This window comes from Musca domestica, unplaced genomic scaffold (assembly GCF_030504385.1).
Source record: "Musca domestica strain aabys unplaced genomic scaffold, Musca_domestica.polishedcontigs.V.1.1 5, whole genome shotgun sequence".
Lineage (NCBI taxonomy): Eukaryota > Metazoa > Arthropoda > Insecta > Diptera > Muscidae > Musca > Musca domestica.
Window position 1 is genome coordinate 2798855 of NW_026712346.1, and position 23673 is coordinate 2822527.

Here is a 23673-nt window from a genome sequence, read left to right on the forward strand (position 1 = left end):
TTCGTGATGCAGTTGCCTTTTAATGTGTATAGATGACGAAAGCGTATAGCATTGCCACATTAAAAACAATGAAGGAAATGTTCATAATTCTATTAATAATATATAATTTTCTTATATCTCTTTGTATTAAGACAACCAAAAAAAGTTCGAACAGGGGAAAACAAATAAATTAATATATTTATATATTAATTAATTAAATAAATTTGGGCATGAAAATGTGTACGCTGAGTGGTGTCAGTCATTTCTGTCAGCATGTAGGGTAGGTGATCTATTCTGAAACCTACTGTGAAATGATCACACAAGTTATAAAGTGGTGTTTTCCAACACTACTACTTGGCCAAATGTCAAAAGAACAATATTTATTCTATAGCAGTGAAAGATAAACAAAAGTTTTGCTTACTAAAAAAATAAATAAAAGAGCAAACATTACAGCCAAGGGTGGCTGTCACAAAGCCAATTCTTTTTGTGTAGCCAGTGTAGCAAAAAGAGTTGGGAATTCGTAATGTTTGGATGTAAGTATAAAACAAGATAATTTACCAGTTTGTCATTTAACATGTTGCATTCTCTTTTTTTGCCTGTTGTTGCTGTTTGTCCCGGAGTAGAAGATGACCAACTAGGGTGACGAAAAAGCAACAGTTTGTCTGCGCTAGTTAGCTACCTGTCCAAAATAGGTAGGAAAAAATTAGGCTGTGATACAAACATAAGATGTTTGGACAATGAGGCCATAATTAACAGTTGAAATCATTGGGAAATTTGTGATATGATGAGGTAATTTTGTTGAACAGATGAGTTTTTTATACTTCTGCCAAGTTTCTTTATACTAATGTTTTTCTTTATCTTTGCAGCATTTTTTAACGTGGGACTATATTAATGTTCTTTTCCATTTCAGGTGAATTGGATTGCTGAATAAATTGACTGCGTGGAGAATTGCTTTGTATGGATTTCAGAAGGAATGTTGTGGAGTTGCAAACGGAAATTGGTAAAACTAGTTAACAACATTAGTTTATAGTTATAGATATGTAATTTTTTACTGCTTTAAGTGTTGGGCGTGAATTATGCAATTAGTTGTCCCTTTAAATTTTCAATTTCGTATTGACACTTCCCTAAATGTTTTCTAATGCGACATTTTAGCCACGGTTTACATAGTTTGGCATTGATACTTTTTGCAAAATCACTTTGCACAAAATTGTTTCTGTATACTTCTTGTCCAGGTTTGAAAGATACAGTTTTACATCGTTTATTGTATGTAGATTTATTTCACTCATATGCGTCATGCATTCTTTTGTCGACCTTTTTATGCAAAATTTGCATTCGGTCAGACATAGGTAAAATGTTTATTTCTCCATCTTCAAAAGCGTTTAGTTTTCGGAGTATTTTGTATGCATCAGCATGTGTAATCATATGGTAACCTGTAAGGGCAAAGTAGGCAGATGTACCTGTTGAGGCATGAATTGTCGATCGTAAGGCACACTCTATTTTGGGTAGATGTTCATCCCACTTGGAATGGTCTGTTTGCAGGTAGCTGCGAATACTATTTAATATTGTTTGATTAACACGCTCACTTGCATTTGTCTGTGGCGAATGTATGGTAGTGCGCTTATGTTTAATACCGAATGCTGATAGCAATTCTTTGAACGCTTCTGATGTGAATTGTTTGCCATTATCCGAGTGTATACACTCAGGTACGCCGAATTTATAAAATATTTCCTCCACAAGGAATTTATTTCTTTTATTATATGGTTGGTGAGTGTATCTGGAAGTCATATTCTCCAACATTCATCATCGTTTTCCACATTTGAACGATTAAATTTTACTCTTTTATAAATTATGCCTTCTTTAACCTTTAAGTCAGGCAAACGATTTTCATTTTGTTCGATTGTTTCGATTAGAGTTAAGTATTTTGGACTTTTAAAATCGTCAGAGTCTAGATTGATAAAAGATCAATTATCAGTAGAAATTTCCTCCATATCCAAATGAGATAACATATCTGGGACTACATTTTTAAATCCTTTCCCTTTCAAACTCCATCATGCTAATCTACCGTTTAAGTCTTTTTGCTTCATGAACCATTGGAGACTAGAATGGTCCGTAATCACAGTAAAATCCATCATTTCAATATATTGTCTAAATCTTTCAATGGCAAGCAAAACGGCTAAACACTCTTTTTTGTTATAGAGTAATTTCGTTGAGCGCTGTTTAGTTTCTTTGAGAAATAATCGATTGGGTGTTCACCGTCATCGTCATCTTTTTGAAACAGAACTGCGCCAACTCCTACATTAGACGCATCGCATTGGTTAAAAAACGGTCTCGAAAAGTCTGGACTCGAAAGTACTGGACTTGATACCAAACTATGCTTTAGCTTTTCAAAAGATTCTATAGCTTGAGGCGCCATATTGAACTTAGGTGTTTTCTTTAGCATATCGGTTAATGCAGCAGTTAATGTTGAAAAATCATGAATGAAGCGGCAATACCAGCCGACAGTACCAAGAAATTTCCTTACATCTTTTTGCGATTTAGGCGGTTTTATATTCATGATTGCTTCTACTTTGCTTGGATCAGGCTTCAGTTTACCAGTACCAGCAATATATCCTGGATATTTAAGCTCTTTGTAGCAGAATTTGGATTTTTCCATGTTAATTGTCAGTCCAGCTTGTGTTAATTTTTCAACTACGATTTTCAACATTTCCATATGGACTTCAAAGTTTTGTGACACAACCAAGAGATCGTCCAGGTACTCAAATACACGGTCTTTCAACACTGGAGGGATCACTTTGTCCATTAGTCTGCACATCCTTTGAGCCGCATTGCACAGTCCAAAAGGCATAACCTTGAATTGGTAGTGAGGTCTACCTTGGACTGTAAATGCTGTCAAGGGGCGACTTGATTTCTGCAGCGGAATTCGCCAGAATGCGTCTTTTAGATCTATAGCCGAAATATAGTATGTGTCACCTAATCTTGCCAGAAGTCTATGTTAGGTAGGGGATAAGCATCTTTGCGTGTAACTTTATTTAGTTCCCTTGCATCTAAACAAAGGCGATTTTTGTTGGGTTTTATCACTAAAGTTACTCTATTATTCCAGTCTGAATTTTTCGCTACTTCAATAACATTTAGTTTTATCATTCGGTCTAACTCATCATACATTAACTTCTGTACGGCAGGACTGACGGGATAATACCTTATCTTTTTAGGTTCTGCATTTCCTATGTCGATACTGTGCTGTTCTAAATGTGTCTTACCTAAACCATATTTTGTGTAGCAACGAAAAGCAAGTTTAGTTTTCTCCAAGACTATATTCTGTTCATGTGTTAACACATGGATCTTTTTGTCATTTTCACCATTTGATAAATCGCTAGTAATTTCATTTATATCTGGTTCAAATGAAATTTTCAGATTTAGTGCTTTCCAAAAATCATATCCCAAGATTAGGGCTTGTTTTAGACTTGGAACCAGGAAAAAATCATTTCCTTTATTTTATTTCCACATTGAACACTAGCCTTTATTTTGCCAATGATTTGTTGTTTGCCATCAGCTGTCCTAATATTGGATTAAAAATTTAGTATTTGGGCATTTTCTAAGCACTTGTTACCAATGCAGCTAATAGAAGCACCGCTGCCCATTAGACCAGTAAAGTTAAAACCATTTAGTTTGGCATTCATATATGGTCTTATGTCACCATCAATTTCTAGACAAGCTGAAGCAATTTCCTTTCTTTCAATTTTTCTATTTCTATAAAGTCTTCTTGTTTTTGCAATCTGTTGATATGAAAGGTATAAAAAAGCAAAATAAAAACACAAATGATTAGTTTTTAATCCAAATAAGTTTGCTGGTTTATTGAATTCAGATTTTATTTTCTTTTCTACAAATAATTACCTTTTGGTATGTGAAGTGGCAACAGAGGCCTTGATGCTTAAGCTTTCGATACTCAAAGACAAGTGAACGCAGAGGTTCTAAGTCATCGCAGAGGATCCCTTGTCTATTTCTAATACATATGCAAATGCAGACAAGTGAACGCAGAGGTTCTAAGTGATCGCTGAGGATCCCTTGTCTCATTTTTAGTACATTTACAACTATTTGAGTGTATCGAGGTGAGGAACAAAAACAACAACTTAGACAATTCAAATACCACTACCTCCTCGGAGATAGTTTGTAGAGGAGTTGTCAGTGATGTCAATCAGCTTCGGTAATTGCTTAAGCTGAAGTTGCAGGACAACGTATCTAACATATACATTGCCGCCCAACTTGATACATATATCCATATGAATCAACAACATATACCTAGAGATATTCATAAATTTAGATAAATACATTTATATAAACATGTTTGACGTAAGTTCAGTTCATTTTGAGCATTTTATTAATTTTAATTCATATTTTAACATTTTTTTTTTTTGTTTTTCAAAAAGTGCCAGTTTAAGAAAACTATAATTATAATGGCACAGGACCCGATATTGTCCAACCAAATTTAGTGTATATTGCTGTAGGAAGACCAGGGTTGGAAATGACGCGCGGTTCTACGATTTTATGATAAATTTCTGGCCCAAGTACCATAGCGATTGGGCCAGCGCGATCAAAATTAGGATCTGCTAATTCGAGACCTACAAACGAATCGCGTATGTTAGGAGGAGCCGAAAAGGAAGGTATCACGCCACGTGTTATGTTTGCGACGCTAGCGGTTACAAATTGTCTCTGCGACGGATCAAAACGTGACATAATCATAAAATCCGCGTAAGTCATATGTTTAACTGACGTGGTAGGCCAACGAAGAACATTAACAAGTGACACACAGACTTGACTTACGGGACAACAAGGATCTAATAATGCCCGTACCGCAACGGTTGACTTAGGCAAACAGAGACGAACAACAACAGTGGGGAACAGGGACATTATGCGACCTATCGGTAACATCAATGTGGGTAAAACGTGTCTCGGTGGTACTGGAAACGTACCTCGCGGAACAATGGATTTGTTGGTGCGTTGTGCCGTGTCCAAGTTCTTCGTACGCGGAGCTTCATGCAATAATGTGTGGTGCTTCTTCGTACAAAATTTGCACCTTTGACTAATTTGGCAGAATTTTGATACATGGTCCGGACGTAGACAGTTATAGCAGCAACGGTGGTATGTCACAGTCCGAATACGTTTTTCAAGCGCCATCCTTCGGAATACCGAACATTTCTTCAACGCGTGAGGTTGGGTGCACAGCAGACATAGGACCATGGAATTTATCGGCGCGCGTCTGACGCGTGAAAGCGCTGCTGTAGCCACTGTTTGGGAGGGCTCAGAAATGGACGCACGGACGTCAGCAGCGGAGGTGGTTGGAACAAGTTCCACCACAGGATCACCATCTGGACCGGAACTATTTGGATTGGTTGCCCTCAATTCCGCTTCTAGCTCGCGGTCGGACATCACCGCATCATCATAGTCGGACAAGACAACTTCTGGGAAAAGTTCCTGCGATGCCAAAACTATTACAAATAAACACAACAACACACAAAGGATGAAAGTTAATTTGGGATGCTTAGTGTGGTAAGACGACTAACTTAACGACTGGTCGCCTGACAATACCCTGGTCCGTTCGTACATCCACTACACGAACATGACCATCATCACCGGGATGAATACCAACAACACGACCTAGTTTCCAAGAAGTGGCTGGCAATTTTTCATGCCGAATTACAACTAAATCATTGATCTCAACGTTTCTTTGAGGGTATTTCCACTTGTAGCGCTTATTTAAACTAAATAAGTATTCTTCTTTCCACCTTACACAAAACTGATGAGTTAAAGCTTTTAGTTTTCGAAAGCGATTGACTAAACTCAATGTCGATTCTTCAATTAGGGGTTCGGGTGGTGAGAGGAGAGGAGCGCCTATAAGAAAATGGCCAGGAGTAAGCGCAACTAACTCATCAGGGTTATCAGACATTGGACACAGAGGCCGAAAATTCAAGCAAGCTTCGATTCGGGTCAAAACTGTTGAAAACTCTTCGAAGGTATACGACAGTGCTCTTGCGTGACGATAAAAATGCAACTTAAAGCTTTTGACAGCCGCTTCCCAAAGACCACCCATGTGGGGAGCCCCAGCAGGTATGAACTGCCAAGTAAGTTCTTGATACCCTAAAGCTGAACAAACTGTGTCTCGACATTCACGAATAAAGATTCTAAAGTTCTTTTCAATTTCACGAGAAGCCCCAACAAAATTGGTTCCGTTATCAGAAAATAGTGATTTTGGACAGCCACGGCGGCCTATAAATCGGTGAAATGTAGCCAGAAAAGTGGCAGTTGATAAATCAGACGCTGCTTCTAAATGGACCGCTTCGGTTGCAAAACAAACAAAGACGCAAACGTACCCTTTGGAAATGCGGCAGGCACGGCCAGAAAACGACTTAATATCAAACGGACCCGCAAAGTCCACACCAGTGGTAGTGAAAGGTCGATTAACTGAAGTTCTTTCCGGTGGAAGTGCAGCCATGAGTGGAGGACTTGCCCGATTTTTTTCAAGCAAACAAACCTTACAATGACTGATCACTGTTTGAATTAGAATTTTTACCCGAGGTATCCAATACTCCATCCGTATGAGGCGTAGCATAAGTTGGTTTCCTCCATGGACTGATTTAGAGTGAGTGAAATCAATTAAGAGGCGTGTAAAACGACACGAATACGGCAAAATAATTGGATATTTTTCTGCGTAGGACAAAGTAGCAGACTTTACTAAACGTCCATTCAATCGCATAACACCAAATTCGTCTAAAACTGGATTTAAAGATAGCAGGGGACTATTAGAGGGTAAGGATCGCTTTTCCAGAAGGCATTTGTACTCATTGTCATAGTGAACTTTTTGCGCTAATATAACTAAACGAGTTTTTACCCTACAAATTTCAGCAGATTCAATGACTTTACTATTGAAAACAAATTGGCTACGAAATTTTGGGCGAGTTCTATGATAAAATCTGAGGACATACGATAATACTCGCAACGCCCTATAAAGAGAACAATTCGAGAAGAACGAAAAATGAGTTTTGACGCTACGAGCTTCAAGTTCTGTTTCAATGTGATCAGGATCCGAAATATTCCAATCAGAATTATCTAAACTCAACCAACTAGGACCCTTCCACCAAAGGGAGGAATTAGCAAGCTCTAAAGGGGAAATACCACGACTTCCCAAATCAGCCGTGTTGTCCCCAGACCTAACATGCAACCAATGGGCACTTCCCCCTTTTTTTTTGAATTCGACAGACTCTATTTGCCACGAATGTAGTCCATGAAGTGGGGGTTTTACGCAGCCACGCTAACACAATAGTTGAATCTGTCCAACAGTAGATTTTATGAATTGGAATGTCTATCTCGCTCACAATAGGCTTTAAAAGGTCTGACGCCAACACGGCCCCACACAACTCCAAACGCGGAAGTGAAACACATTTAATGGGTGCTACTCGTGTTTTTGAGGACAGCAAATTAACTTTAATTTCGCCATTTGAATCTTTTATACGAATATAAATTACCCCCGCGTATGCTTTCTCTGAGGCATCGAAAAAAACATGCAATTCAACTAAAGAAGTTTGTTTATAATAAACCCAACGCGGAATATTTATGGAATTTACTTGCGAGAACTTTTCAACAAAGGCGAGCCAAGAGGTTTTCGTTGCAACCAGAAGTGAATCGTCCCAACCGATGTTGTCTAACCACACCCTTTGCATAATTATTTTCGCCACGACAATAACAGGGGCTAACCATCCCACGGGATCAAACAATTTCGCTATGTGTGAAAGAACTTCCCGCTTGGAATAATCAGATTTAATAGGAATTGGATTCACACAAAAATAGAAAGAGTCTAAACTGGCATTCCACCTTATGCCCAATGGTTTAGAGCTACTTGCTTCTACAAAGGATAATACTTGTGCGTCAACTAAATGACTAGGGGGTAAACCAGCAAGAATAGACTTCTCATTAGAAGTCCATTTCCTCAACTCAAATTTAGCTGTGGCTAGAGAAGCAATGAGCTGGTTGCGAACAAGTAATGCGGTTTCTATATCATGAGCACCAGCAAGAACGTCATCGACATATATACTTTTACGTAAGATCTTAGAAGCCAATGGATATTCTAATTCGCAATCGTCGGCGAGCTGAAGCAAAGTTCGAATGGCAAGATACGGCGCACAATTTACCCCAAATGTAACTATTTGTAATTCATAGTCGCTAATGGAGTCATTAGGGGATTCTCTAAATAAAATTCTTTGGAAAGATGTATGGCTTGGGTGAAGGCGGATTTGACGGTACATCTGAGTAATGTCACAATTAAACACAAAACGAAATAGACGCCATCGTAGAACTAAGAGGACTAAGTCGGCTTGGAGAGTTGGTCCAACATGCAGAATGTCGTTTAGACTTACGCCTGTAGACGTTTTATTTGACGCATTAAATACTAAAGCTTTTAGTTTTCGAAAGCGATTGACTAAACTCAATGTCGATTCTTCAATTAGGGGTTCGGGTGGTGAGAGAAGAGGAGCGCCTATAAGAAAATGGCCAGGAGTAAGCGCAACTAACTCATCAGGGTTATCAGACATTGGACACAGAGGCCGAAAATTCAAGCAAGCTTCGATTCGGGTCAAAACTGTTGAAAACTCTTCGAAGGTATACGACAGTGCTCTTGCGTGACGATAAAAATGCAACTTAAAGCTTTTGACAGCCGCTTCCCAAAGACCACCCATGTGGGGAGCCCCAGCAGGTATGAACTGCCAAGTAAGTTCTTGATACCCTAAAGCTGAACAAACTGTGTCTCGACATTCACGAATAAAGATTCTAAAGTTCTTTTCAATTTCACGAGAAGCCCCAACAAAATTGGTTCCGTTATCAGAAAATAGTGATTTTGGACAGCCACGGCGGCCTATAAATCGGTGAAATGTAGCCAGAAAAGTGGCAGTTGATAAATCAGATGCTGCTTCTAAATGGACCGCTTCGGTTGCAAAACAAACAAAGACGCAAACGTACCCTTTGGAAATGCGGCAGGCACGGCCAGAAAACGACTTAATATCAAACGAACCCGCAAAGTCCACACCAGTGGTAGTGAAAGGTCGATTAACTGAAGTTCTTTCCGGTGGAAGTGCAGCCATGAGTGGAGGACTTGCCCGATTTTTTTCAAGCAAACAAACCTTACAATGACTGATCACTGTTCGAATTAGAATTTTTACCCGAGGTATCCAATACTCCATCCGTATGAGGCGTAGCATAAGTTGGTTTCCTCCATGGACTGATTTAGAGTGAGTGAAATCAATGAAGAGGCGTGTAAAACGACACGAATACGGCAAAATAATTGGATATTTTTCTGCGTAGGACAAAGTAGCAGACTTTACTAAACGTCCATTCAATCGCATAACACCAAATTCGTCTAAAACTGGATTTAAAGATAGCAGGGGACTATTAGAGGGTAAGGATCGCTTTTCCAGAAGGCATTTGTACTCATTGTCATAGTGAACTTTTTGCGCTAATATAACTAAACGAGTTTTTACCCTACAAATTTCAGCAGATTCAATGACTTTACTATTGAAAACAAATTGGCTACGAAATTTTGGGCGAGTTCTATGATAAAATCTGAGGACATACGATAATACTCGCAACGCCCTATAAAGAGATGAAAACAATTCGAGGAGATCTTCATGATTCGAGAAGAACGAAAAATGAGTTTTGACGCTACGAGCTTCAAGTTCTGTTTCAATGTGATCAGGATCCGAAATATTCCAATCAGAATTATCTAAACTCAACCAACTAGGACCCTTCCACCAAAGGGAGGAATTAGCAAGCTCTAAAGGGGAAATACCACGACTTCCCAAATCAGCCGGGTTGTCCCCAGACCTAACATGCAACCAATGGGCACTTCCTACATTTTGTTGAATTCGACAGACTCTATTTGCCACGAATGTAGTCCATGCAGTGGGGGTTTTACGCAGCCACGCTAACACAATAGTTGAATCTGTCCAACAGTAGATTTTATGAATTGGAATGTCTATCTCGCTCACAATAGGCTTTAAAAGGTCTGACGCCAACACGGCCCCACACAACTCCAATCGCGGAAGTGAAACACATTTAATGGGTGCTACTCGTGTTTTTGAGGACAGCAAATTAACTTTAATTTCGCCATTTGAATCTTTTATACGAATATAAATTACCCCCGCGTATGCTTTCTCTGAGGCATCGAAAAAAACATGCAATTCAACTAAAGAAGCTTGTTTATAATAAACCCAACGCGGAATATTTATGGAATTTACTTGCGAGAACTTTTCAACAAAGGCGAGCCAAGAGGTTTTCGTTGCAACCAGAAGTGAATCGTCCCAACCGATGTTGTCTAACCACACCCTTTGCATAATTATTTTCGCAACGACAATAACAGGGGCTAACCATCCCACGGGATCAAACAATTTCGCTATGTGTGAAAGAACTTCCCGCTTGGAATAATCAGATTTAATAGGAATTGGATTCACACAAAAATAGAAAGAGTCTAAACTGGCATTCCACCTTATGCCCAATGGTTTAGAGCTACTTGCTTCTACAAAGGATAATACTTGTGCGTCAACTAAATGACTAGGGGGTAAACCAGTAAGAATATACTTCTCATTAGAAGTCCATTTCCTCAACTCAAATTTAGCTGTGGCTAGAGAAGCAATGAGCTGGTTGCGAACAAGTAATGCGGTTTCTATATCATGAGCACCAGCAAGAACGTCATCGACATATATACTTTTACGTAAGATCTTAGAAGCCAATGGATATTCTAATTCGCAATCGTCGGCGAGCTGAAGCAAAGTTCGAATGGCAAGATACGGCGCACAATTTACCCCAAATGTAACTGTTTGTAATTCATAGTCGCTAATGGAGTCATTAGGGGATTCTCTAAATAAAATTCTTTGGAAAGATGTATGGCTTGGGTGAAGGCGGATTTGACGGTACATCTGAGTAATGTCACAATTAAACACAAAACGAAATAGACGCCATCGTAGAACTAAGAGGACTAAGTCGGCTTGGAGAGTTGGTCCAACATGCAGAATGTCGTTTAGACTTACGCCTGTAGACGTTTTATTTGACGCATTAAATACTACTCGTACTTTAGAAGTTCGTTTTTCTAGATTAACTACTGGGTGGTGGGGTAAATAGCAAACATTTGGCGCTGGTGAGGGGGAAACAGGTCGCATGTGACCTAAATCAGGATATTCGCGCACTACTGCGTCGTACATTTCCTTAAGGGAAGGTTTGCATAAGAGCGACTTTTCATTTCGAGCAAACTGTTTTAAGACATTCTGACGAGAATCACCTAGTTACAATGACTGAGGAAATTCGCTACGAAAAGGAAGGGTGACAACATAACGACCTTCCGAGTTCCTCAAGGTGGTGGACTGATAATTCTCCTCGCAGATCTTGAAAGAATTTTGCGTTTAGGAACCTCCTCTAGTTCCCAAAACTGCAGAAGAGTTTTGTTCAAATATATGTGGATCAGCCAGTTAAAGATTAGGCAATGCTCGTGACCAAGAAGGATCTACCGAAAAGGAGGGAAAATTACCAGATATCTTAGGGAGAACAAAAGCTTCAGTATTCAACAAGATTGAAGAGTCAAATCGGGAACTAACACAAATAAGACAATTTTTCTTAGAGGTGACTGAAGTAGAACCATTTACCCCAGAAATGTTAGCGAGGGTGGAGCGACAAGACAATTTGATTCTATTTTGAAGGTGCTCAGTTATAAAAGTAGCCTCTGACGCAGGGTCAATGAGAGCTCGCACAGGATAAGACGTACCCTCGTGAAGAAGATTTACTATAGCAGTACCTAGAAGAACTTTGGCACTGTGCGAAGTATGGAAAACTTGACGATTGACTGTTGTAGGGTTTGCACCGGAGGACGTAGACGCAATATTATCTAGATTTGAGCTCAATTGAGTACTGGGAGCCGAAGGAGTTGTGTTGGGCACGATACTAGTTGTGGGCGCTGTTCTAGTTGGCTTATGTAACAGGGTATGATGCCTTGCACGGCATATATTACACGCATGTGTACTAGGACACCTATTTGACGAATGACCTCTAGATAAACAGTTAAAACATAAATTGTTCTTTTTTACAATGACTAGTTTCTGATCGAACGACAATGTCTTGAAACGAGGACATGAATAAGGAGCATGATTTTCATTGGGGCAGCATACACAACGTGGTTTAGGAAATGATTTTATAGTATCAGTCGAAGTTTTTGCCAAGTGGGCCTTAACGTTGCGTGAAGTTGGTCTAGAATCCTCAATACCTCGAATATCACGTAAACAGGCCAGCGTCTGAATTCTCTCTGTTAGGAAAGAATCGAGCTCGGACCATAACGATAAGGACGACTTATCTTTGAGACTCTGTTCCCAGAGTGTCACGGTAAGTTTAGGCAGACGCTGAAGACAAATAAAAACAAGAATGGGATCCCAATGATCCGTAACAATGTCATAAACTGACATGGCAGACAAACAACCGTTTATTCCCCTTTGTAAAGTTTTCAACCCAGAACTCGTTTCACTTGATAGAGATGGAAGTTCAAAAAGGACTTTCAAATGGCTATTTACAAGAATTCTTTTGTTGTCGTACGTATCTTGAAGCGATTTCCAAACCAGAGAAAAACTTTTGTGCGTTAGTGGAAATTTAGATACAATTTCCTTAGCTTCGCCTTTCGTTTTTTGTACTAAATGTAATAACCTCTCAATATCGCTTAACCTAGAATTATTGATATACATCGCGGAAAAAAGGTCCCGGAAGGTGGGCCATGATAAAAAGTCTCCACGGAAATCCTCTATATCACAGGGAGGTAGATTGAGACTGTGCATTGTATTGGAAACGTTTGGCGGCAAACTCCAATTAGAAATGGATATATCAACAGGGTTCTGAATATCTTGGTGACCAGAGTTAGACAAAGCAGACAAACTTAAGCTGTGACTCGACATATTGCCAGTATTAGATGAGCCAGTCTGAGCCATATTAGGCCGAATAGATGTACAACCAGTTTGTCGAAGATTCGAAGCTACATTACTTTGTGGTGTGCTAATGCTTAAAACTGTGGGAGTTGTTGGAGGAGATTTCACCGACTTCAAATTTAGCAACTTTTCATTAATTTCTGAAAAGCAATCGATATAGTTTTGACACGTCGATTGGAATTTGGAATCTGCAGAAGAAATTTGATCGGTAGTCGTACCATCTAAAGTCATAAAATAATCAATACACTTATCATAAGTGTCTTTGACTTTACCCCATAAATCTTGAAGTTCCGTGCTCCGAATTTCGAGGTTGAAAACCGTATGGTTATCTGGATTTAACAAGTGAAAAGAGGCAATAAACTTTACCACATTATCAGAAGCACGGATAAACTGAGTTAAGGGGGTAACCGACATTTTTTACAAGATTCTGTTTACTTTTCCCAGAAAGAAAAACAATTTCGAAATTCGTTTATAGAAGTCTAAACTGAGTTACGGAAAAGGTCCAAAGTATCTTAACTCCAATGATATACTCAAATTAAAGCGCAGATCGAAGAGGGTGGAAATACTAAGATCCTGAAGAGGCTAACCACAATTCAAGGAAACCAACTAAAAGTAGGCAAACACACGGATTTTCTGCTGAAATCTCTATCAATGGTAGAAAAGTAGAGTCAGAAAAGCAATAAATTTCGAGAAATACTCCAAAAACAGTATAATATTTGTATAAATATTCCAAATGCAAAAAATTAAATAAAAAACACCAAATAATAACAATAATTAATATTTCTGTTCGTACCAATTGTAGAATGTACGAGTTACAATCGCCACTATTTTTATTTTTATTTTTATTATTATTATTATTATTATTATTATTATTATTATTATTATTATTATTATTTTTATTATTATTTTTATTATTATTATTATTATTATTATTATTATTATTATTATTATTATTATTTACGAAAATAAATAAATTGTATTGATAAATGTTTAAAAATATATATTAATCTGCAACACAATTTACTAGGGTATTTTTGTTAATCTTCTAAAATCACTTTGAAAATTAAATATTTGAAAATTTTGAAAAAAAAATTATTTAAGAACTTTACTATTGAAATTCACAATTTTTTCCATACGGACCCACTGTGCAATGGTGAATTACGAATGCCGCACAAAAGAAAATAAAACACAAGCAGTGTTTGTTAGTCAGACGGTGACGGGGGTGGGTTAACTACCGCACTATGAACTGACCGACGACAATGGTCGCAACGGATATCGCACAAAAGAAAATAAAACACAAGCAGTGTTTGTTAGTCAGACGGTGACGGGGGTGGGTTAACTACCACACTATGAACTGACCGACGACAATGGTCGCAACGGATATCGCACAAAAGAAAATAAAACACAAGCAGTGTTTGATGGTCAGACGGTGACGGGGGTGGGTTAACTACCACACTATGAACTGACCGACGACAATGGTCGCAACGGATATCGCACAAAAGAAAATAAAACACAAGCAGTGTTTGATGGTCGGACGGTGACGGGGATAGTTAGCTACCACATTATAAGTCGACCGATTACAACGAACCAACAGTGAGAGTTGGGGAGAAAAATAAATCGAGAGTGTGTTAGTGTGTAGTTGAACCGACGCTTGGAAAAAAACCGCTTGAAATATTGGCGTTAATATTGTTGAGAGCGATGAGAAATGAAAAAACCAACAAATGATCTCTCAACAAAGCACTGACTTGGTGGTGGTGGATTGAAATAAACAAACAGAAACTAAAGCACTGTATGACGGCAATTTAGTTAAATTAAGCAAATGAATTTGCGAGTAGATAACTCTTTATTGTATTGAAATAATTAACCAATTATTTTGAAAACCAAAATTAAAATAAAAGTGATTTTAACAGAACTTAAAAAGGGGGTTAGGCACTTCCAAAAAAAAGACAGGATTAAATTTTAGTGGACTGTATAGCAAAATACCGCGAGATAGGGTGTACCAAAGGCGACCAGTACCGACAAACAAATTAGAAAAACAGCACTTTTTCACTTTTTCTTTTTTGCAATGCTCACAATAATAAAATGCACTGAACTTACGTACCTGTTTTATGATGTTTTGATGAGATTGGTGGAGGATGGTTGATGCAAATTGTGAGGGGGGAAGTGCTGTGGATGATTCCTTTGGAAAAGAAAAGAAAAAAAAACGTCAATTAATATCCAGGCAAACTTTTCGCTTTCCAAAAATCCGGCTCGATGCGACCAAATGTTGATATGAAAGGTATAAAAAAGCAAAATAAAAACACAAATGATTAGTTTTTAATCCAAATAAGTTTGCTGGTTTATTGAATTCAGATTTTATTTTCTTTTCTCCAAATAATTACCTTTTGGTATGTGAAGTGGCGACAGAGGCCTTGATGCTTAAGCTTTCGATACTCAAAGACAAGTGAACGCAGAGGTTCTAAGTGATCGCAGGGGATCCCTTGTCTATTTCTAATACATATGCAAATGCAGACAAGTGAACGCAGAGGTTCTAAGTGATCGCTGAGGATCCCTTGTCTCATTTTTAGTACATTTACAACTATTTGAGTGTATCGAGGTGAGCAACAAAAACAACAACTTAGACAATTCAAATACCACTACCTCCTCGGAGATAGTTTGTAGAGGAGTTGTCAGTGATGTCAATCAGCTTCGGTAATTGCTTAAGCTGAAGTTGCAGGACAACGTATCTAACATATACACAATCTTTTTGGTAACTTCCGGCTGAAAATCTTTAAAAATCTCATCTCTTTTTTTCTTATATTCCTCTAACCTCTGTTCGTATGGAATAATAGTTTTTAACTTGGTTGTTGTAGCCGGTATATTTTGCTTTAGGGTATGTAAAACGGTTGGTTGGATATTTTGAGTATTTATTGGGTATTCTGGGATATGTATTTTTGTGAACATGAGGTCGGCCTCATGCTCTTTTGTTGGTTTCCCACACATTTGGGACATTTTGGTGAAGTCACACCATCGAACCCACATTTGAAACAGAAAATATTTCTTTGCTCCAAGTCACATTCGATATAACTATGACCCACTGTCTTACAGTTCCAACATGTTAAAGTTTTTGTATTTAAATTTGAGTTATGTAGAGCTTCAACTTCAGTGGTTTCATGGAGATTTTCATCCTGATTAAAATTGATTTCATGAACTCTTCTGACGTTGTTTTGGTGTAGTTGACGATATGCGAGTCTCTTAGATAGGGTTACCTCTGCTCGTTTACATTCTTCTATCAAGTCGTCAATAGAGTTAATACTTTTTGCATAGATAAGTTGCACTAATCCATCTTTCAAATTGTCTTTAATTATTTGTACAATTTCAAAATCAGGGATGGGAGTTCTCATTTGATTTTGAAGCTTGACAATTTCAGATATGTAAATGTCGGCAGATTCTGAGAGTAACTGTCTACGCTCAATAATTTTCCTTTGTATTTCGAAATCACTCTCGTAATTTCAAAACTTTTTTATGAAATGATACTTTAATATTGCCCATTCGCAATGAGGATTCTTCTAACGAAATTGCCAGATCCAGTCATGCGCTCTGCCTGTCAGCATATGGTGGAAACCTTTAATAAAAATGTCCCATGGGCAATTATAATCAAGTCTTAGAGATTCGGCTCTGAAGACGAACTCTTCTACACTTATTAGCTTCAATGAACCGTCATATCTTAGACCCCATCTCTGCAGTTGTAAAGGTGTAATGGGTTTGACACCCATAGCAAAATTTTGATTAATATTTTGAGAATACTGTTGATATGGATTGTGGTATTGGTTAGGTTGTTGTTGCTGTCGGTAATTAGTATTTGAATTTGGGGCATTGGGCCTTTGCTCTTGATTGTCATTTGATTGTGGTCTAAAGACAGATTTCTTATGGAATCAATCGAATGCCTAACGACCTGTGGAATCATGACAGCAAGTCTGTCTTCCAAAGTTTTCATCGCATCGGATTGTGCAAGTCTAACTGAGGCTGAGATAATTTCTCGTGAGCTTGGTCCATTGGAATGATTTATAGGAGCTTCTAAATTGATATTCGGGTTTGAAATTGGCAATATTGGATCCTGTTGATTTGAAGCTGTTGGAAATTGTGAATCATGTTGGTTCATTCTTTCAAATTCTCGTCTAACTTGATCGGCTGTAATGCTGCTGTATTCGGGTCCCATTATAGAAGAAACTGATTCAGGTGATGAAGTTGTTTGTAAACCCGTTGGTAGTGACATTAGGGGAGGAATACCAGATTGAATAAGAGTTCTATTTGTAGTCTGTGTTGATGTATTCACTGTTGGATTAATAGTTTGATTTTACATGGTATAGTTTTCTAACAAAAGGCTATTTGGAGGATTGTTATTATTTGCTGGAGCTGAGTTGGAAGTGCTGGGATTAGCAACGTTTGGGACACTTGCAGTTGAATTACTTTTACCCGCAATTCTGCTTGAAGACCTAGTTCCAGGGTTAGAGTTTTTACTAGACATTGTAATAGTTAATTAGAAATGTATTTATGACAAAATGTATGCAAAATGTGAATTGAGTAGATTTAAATGGGTGATTAGATTTTGAGCTTAAAGTTTCTTTTGAATTCAATATTTAATTTATAATGTAGTCTTAAAATTTGGTATTGAATATAATTTGGTATTGAATATAATGAAAAAATATAATATTTTTAATATTGCTAATTTTAATTTATTTATCATATATTTTTGATTAAATTTACATTAATATTCTATTAATAATTGTTTTACTTTCTTTTCTTTTCAGATGTGTGAATACTTCTTTTTTATACACTCCACCATACTATGGAGGGTATATTAACTTTGTCATTCTGTTTGTAACTCCTCGAAATACTCATATCAGATCCAACAAAGTATATATATTCTTGATCAGCGTAAAATTCTAAGTCGATTTAGCGATGTCCGTCTGTCTGTCTGTCTGTTGTAATCACGCTATATTTCGAATGAATTGAGATAGGTGGCTAAAATTGTGCACACATGTTTATTTTTCCAGTAGGCAGGTTAAGTTCGGGCCAAATGGGCCATGTAGGTCCACGTTTTCATATAGCCCCCATATAACGGTACCTCCCTATATTCGGTATTTTGATGATTTTAGCGACATTATTCACGGGAATTGTTTCAAATTTGGTATTTGAAATTCAAAATGGATACTACACCCTAAGACAGAAAATTGTCTGTGCAGGTCCACGTCTTCATATAGCCCCCATATAACGGTACCTCCCTATATTCGGTATTTTGATGATTTTAGCGACATTATTCACCGGAATTGTTTTAAAATTGGTATTTGAAGTTCGTTATGGGAACTACAGTCTGTGACAGAAAATTGTCTGTGCGGGTGCAGGTCTTCGGATAGCCCCCATATAACGGTACCTCCCTATATTCGGTATTTTGATGATTTTAGCTACATTATTCACCGTTTATTTCAAGTTTCGAATTTGAATATGGTAATGGTCTATGACAAACAATGCCTATGTATGTCCACGTCGTATAGACCCCAAAATAACGGCTATATTCGGTATTTTTAAAATTTTAACAGAATTTTTTAAAGATTTTATTTTTTGAAAATTTCCAAATTCGTTGCAAATGGTGGAGGGTATTAAAAGTTCGGCCCGGCCGAACTTACTGCTTTTTACCTTGTTTTAAATATATATTTATATACATTTTATTATAGCAATATTAAAATATTTTATTTTTTTTATAATTTACATATATATAAATATGTTTGAACTTTGTTGATGTATAAAAATATAAATTAGTTTTTTTTTGTTTTTTGTTTGCAAAAATAATTTGTTTGAACTTGTTATAAATCTTATAAACTTTATGTTTCTTTCTTTTTCATATACGTTTTTTAATTTAATTTGGACTGAACTTTGTTAACCAGACACCTGTTCATATAGTTATGATGTATAGAATTCTGTAAACTATTTTTAGTACTTTTTCTTATTTTTAAGGCTCTAATTTATTTTAATTAGAAAAGTATATAGCAAAACGAAATAAATTGTTGTTTTATATATATTTTATTTGCTTATGGTTTTAATAAACATAGAAATATATCATTAACTGGAATTGAATGTTATTTTTATTTTGATAGATTGTTGGGTTTGAAGGTATGTTTAAGAATAAAATTTTTTAGAGACAAAATTTATTGTATTGTACCTATTTAAGTTCAATGAATATAACCACTGGTTTGGAACTAATATATATTCAGCTCTTTAGCCATTGAAATATGCTTCCATTCGAATAGTAGTAATCATTATTTTGCTCAAAAGGTAACTCTAAAGTGGAATATGCCCACGTACCTGTACAACGCGACATGGATACTAAAAGTTCCTTTCGGGATACCGATTCGTGGTACATAAGCTACAAAAGAGTGAGGGCTATTGTAAAAATAAATAAAAAAATAGAGCTCGAATGTTGGGCGCCATAAATGTGATGGATCTTTTTATGCTGAAATGGTACTAACACATGTTTATTTATCCAGTAGGCAGGTTAAGTTCGGGCCAAATGGGCCATGTTGGTCCACGTTTTCATATAGCCCCCATATAACGGTACCTCCCTATATTCGGTATTTTGATGATTTTAGCGACATTATTCACGGGAATTGTTTCAAATTTGGTATTTGAAATTCAAAATGGATACTACACCCTAAGACATAAAATTGTCTGTGCAGGTCCACGTCTCCATATATAGCCCCCATATAACGGTACCTCCCTATATTCGGTATTTTGATGATTTTAGCGACATTATTCACCGGAATTGTTTTAAAATTGGTATTTGAAGTTCGTTATGGGAACTACAGTCTGTGACAGAAAATTGTCTGTGCGGGTGCAGGTCTTCGGATAGCCCCCATATAACGGTACCTCCCTATATTCGGTATTTTGGTGATTTTAGCTACATTATTCACCGTTTATTTCAAGTTTCGAATTTGAATATGGTAATGGTCTATGACAAACAATGCCTATGTATGTCCACGTCGTATAGACCCCAAAATAACGGCTATATTCGGTATTTTTAAAATTTTAACAGAATTTTTTAAGGATTTTATTTTTTGAAAATTTCCAAATTCGTTGCAAATGGTGGAGGGTATTAAAAGTTCGGCCCGGCCGAACTTACTGCTTTTTACCTTGTTTTAAATATATATTTATATACATTTTATTATAGCAATATTAAAATATTTTATTTTTTTATAATTTACATATATATAAATATGTTTGAACTTTGTTGATGTATAAAAATATAAATTAGTTTTTTTTTGTTTTTTGTTTGCAAAAATAATTTGTTTGAACTTGTTATAAATCTTATAAACTTTATGTTTCTTTCTTTTTCATATACGTTTTTTAATTTAATTTGGACTGAACTTTGTTAACCAGACACCTGTTCATATAGTTATGATGTATAGAATTCTGTAAACTATTTTTAGTACTTTTTCTTATTTTTAAGGCTCTAATTTATTTTAATTAGAAAAGTATATAGCAAAACGAAATAAATTGTTGTTTTATATATATTTTATTTGCTTATGGTTTTAATAAACATAGAAATATATCATTAACTGGAATTGAATGTTATTTTTATTTTGATAGATTGTTGGGTTTGAAGGTATGTTTAAGAATAAAATTTTTTAGAGACAAAATTTATTGTATTGTACCTATTTAAGTTCAATGAATATAACCACTGGTTTGGAACTAATATATATTCAGCTCTTTAGCCATTGAAATATGCTTCCATTCGAATAGTAGTAATCATTATTTTGCTCAAAAGGTAACTCTAAAGTGGAATATGCCCACGTACCTGTACAACGCGACATGGATACTAAAAGTTCCTTTCGGGATACCGATTCGTGGTACATAAGCTACAAAAGAGTGAGGGCTATTGTAAAAATAAATAAAAAAAATAGAGCTCGAATGTTGGGCGCCATAAATGTGATGGATCTTTTTATGCTGAAATGGTACTAAGGTGGTTCAGCTACGACTTAGCTCGCCGGATGGGGAGGTTCTTTTTCCGATTTTACTTTTCTAGATTTTACTCCTCATTGGCTACCCACCCCTTATGACGTATTTCAGTCATCCTTTTTGGTATTTTCTTGCCAATTTATTTGAAAATACCCCATGAAAGTTTACACGGCTATCTGGCAACCGTTCAGCCCATAGTTTTAATATTTTAACGCATGTTTACTTCATGTAATCGAATACACATTTGAACTTACGTACCTGTTTTATGATGTTTTGATGAGATTGGTGGAGGATGGTTGATGCAAATTGTGAGGGGGGAAGTGCTGTGGATGATTCCTTTGGAAAAGAAAAGAAAAAAAACGTCAATTAATATCCAGGCAAACTTTTCGCTTTCCAAAAATCCGGCTCGATGCGACCAAATGTTGATATGAAAGGTATAAAAAAGCAAAATAAAAACACAAATGATTAGTTTTTAATCCAAATAAGTTTGCTGGTTTATTGAATTCAGATTTTATTTTCTTTTCTCCAAATAATTACCTTTTGGTATGTGAAGTGGCGACAGAGGCCTTGATGCTTAAGCTTTCGATACTCAAAGACAAGTGAACGCAGAGGTTCTAAGTGATCGCAGGGGATCCCTTGTCTATTTCTAATACATATGCAAATGCAGACAAGTGAACGCAGAGGTTCTAAGTGATCGCTGAGGATCCCTTGTCTCATTTTTAGTACATTTACAACTATTTGAGTGTATCGAGGTGAGCAACAAAAACAACAACTTAGACAATTCAAATACCACTACCTCCTCGGAGATAGTTTGTAGAGGAGTTGTCAGTGATGTCAATCAGCTTCGGTAATTGCTTAAGCTGAAGTTGCAGGACAACGTATCTAACATATACACAATCTTTTTGGTAACTTCCGGCTGAAAATCTTTAAAAATCTCATCTCTTTTTTTCTTATATTCCTCTAACCTCTGTTCGTATGGAATAATAGTTTTTAACTTGGTTGTTGTAGCCGGTATATTTTGCTTTAGGGTATGTAAAACGGTTGGTTGGATATTTTGAGTATTTATTGGGTATTCTGGGATATGTATTTTTGTGAACATGAGGTCGGCCTCATGCTCTTTTGTTGGTTTCCCACACATTTGGGACATTTTGGTGAAGTCACACCATCGAACCCACATTTGAAACAGAAAATATTTCTTTGCTCCAAGTCACATTCGATATAACTATGACCCACTGTCTTACAGTTCCAACATGTTAAAGTTTTTGTATTTAAATTTGAGTTATGTAGAGCTTCAACTTCAGTGGTTTCATGGAGATTTTCATCCTGATTAAAATTGATTTCATGAACTCTTCTGACGTTGTTTTGGTGTAGTTGACGATATGCGAGTCTCTTAGATAGGGTTACCTCTGCTCGTTTACATTCTTCTATCAAGTCGTCAATAGAGTTAATACTTTTTGCATAGATAAGTTGCACTAATCCATCTTTCAAATTGTCTTTAATTATTTGTACAATTTCAAAATCAGGGATGGGAGTTCTCATTTGATTTTGAAGCTTGACAATTTCAGATATGTAAATGTCGGCAGATTCTGAGAGTAACTGTCTACGCTCAATAATTTTCCTTTGTATTTCGAAATCACTCTCGTAATTTCAAAACTTTTTTATGAAATGATACTTTAATATTGCCCATTCGCAATGAGGATTCTTCTAACGAAATTGCCAGATCCAGTCATGCGCTCTGCCTGTCAGCATATGGTGGAAACCTTTAATAAAAATGTCCCATGGGCAATTATAATCAAGTCTTAGAGATTCGGCTCTGAAGACGAACTCTTCTACACTTATTAGCTTCAATGAACCGTCATATCTTAGACCCCATCTCTGCAGTTGTAAAGGTGTAATGGGTTTGACACCCATAGCAAAATTTTGATTAATATTTTGAGAATACTGTTGATATGGATTGTGGTATTGGTTAGGTTGTTGTTGCTGTCGGTAATTAGTATTTGAATTTGGGGCATTGGGCCTTTGCTCTTGATTGTCATTTGATTGTGGTCTAAAGACAGATTTCTTATGGAATCAATCGAATGCCTAACGACCTGTGGAATCATGACAGCAAGTCTGTCTTCCAAAGTTTTCATCGCATCGGATTGTGCAAGTCTAACTGAGGCTGAGATAATTTCTCGTGAGCTTGGTCCATTGGAATGATTTATAGGAGCTTCTAAATTGATATTCGGGTTTGAAATTGGCAATATTGGATCCTGTTGATTTGAAGCTGTTGGAAATTGTGAATCATGTTGGTTCATTCTTTCAAATTCTCGTCTAACTTGATCGGCTGTAATGCTGCTGTATTCGGGTCCCATTATAGAAGAAACTGATTCAGGTGATGAAGTTGTTTGTAAACCCGTTGGTAGTGACATTAGGGGAGGAATACCAGATTGAATAAGAGTTCTATTTGTAGTCTGTGTTGATGTATTCACTGTTGGATTAATAGTTTGATTTTACATGGTATAGTTTTCTAACAAAAGGCTATTTGGAGGATTGTTATTATTTGCTGGAGCTGAGTTGGAAGTGCTGGGATTAGCAACGTTTGGGGCACTTGCAGTTGAATTACTTTTACCCGCAATTCTGCTTGAAGACCTAGTTCCAGGGTTAGAGTTTTTACTAGACATTGTAATAGTTAATTAGAAATGTATTTATGACAAAATGTATGCAA

General features: G+C 36.8%; 1 protein-coding gene and 1 long non-coding RNA gene across 3 annotated transcripts; one reads left to right on the forward strand and one right to left on the reverse strand.

Annotated features, from left to right (window-relative positions):
• Positions 1-182: 182 nt before the first annotated feature.
• Positions 183-18564, forward strand: LOC131804984 (uncharacterized). Its single transcript, XR_009343447.1, has 4 exons — positions 183-512; positions 603-768; positions 890-979; positions 17765-18564. It is a non-coding gene; the product is annotated as an uncharacterized LOC131804984 (long non-coding RNA).
• On the reverse strand, positions 3681-15840 carry LOC131804983 (uncharacterized). 2 transcript variants are annotated; one of them, XM_059128219.1, is made up of 3 exons: positions 15356-15840; positions 15076-15153; positions 3681-5462 (listed from the first exon to the last, which is right to left on the reverse strand). In XM_059128219.1, the coding sequence occupies exon 3, from the start codon at positions 5401-5403 to the stop codon at positions 4426-4428; it is 978 nt and encodes a 325-aa protein (XP_058984202.1). In that variant the 5' UTR covers positions 5404-5462; positions 15076-15153; positions 15356-15840; the 3' UTR covers positions 3681-4425. The 2 variants fall into 2 exon arrangements, with proteins under 2 accessions (XP_058984202.1, XP_058984203.1); XM_059128220.1 differs by having other exon boundaries at positions 15076-15840.
• Positions 18565-23673: the final 5109 nt, after the last annotated feature.

Coding starts and splice junctions, on each gene's coding strand:
- LOC131804983 (XM_059128219.1), bottom strand. CDS start 5,403: ATGTCCGACCGCGAGCTAGAAGCGGAATTGAGGGCAACCAATCCAAAT.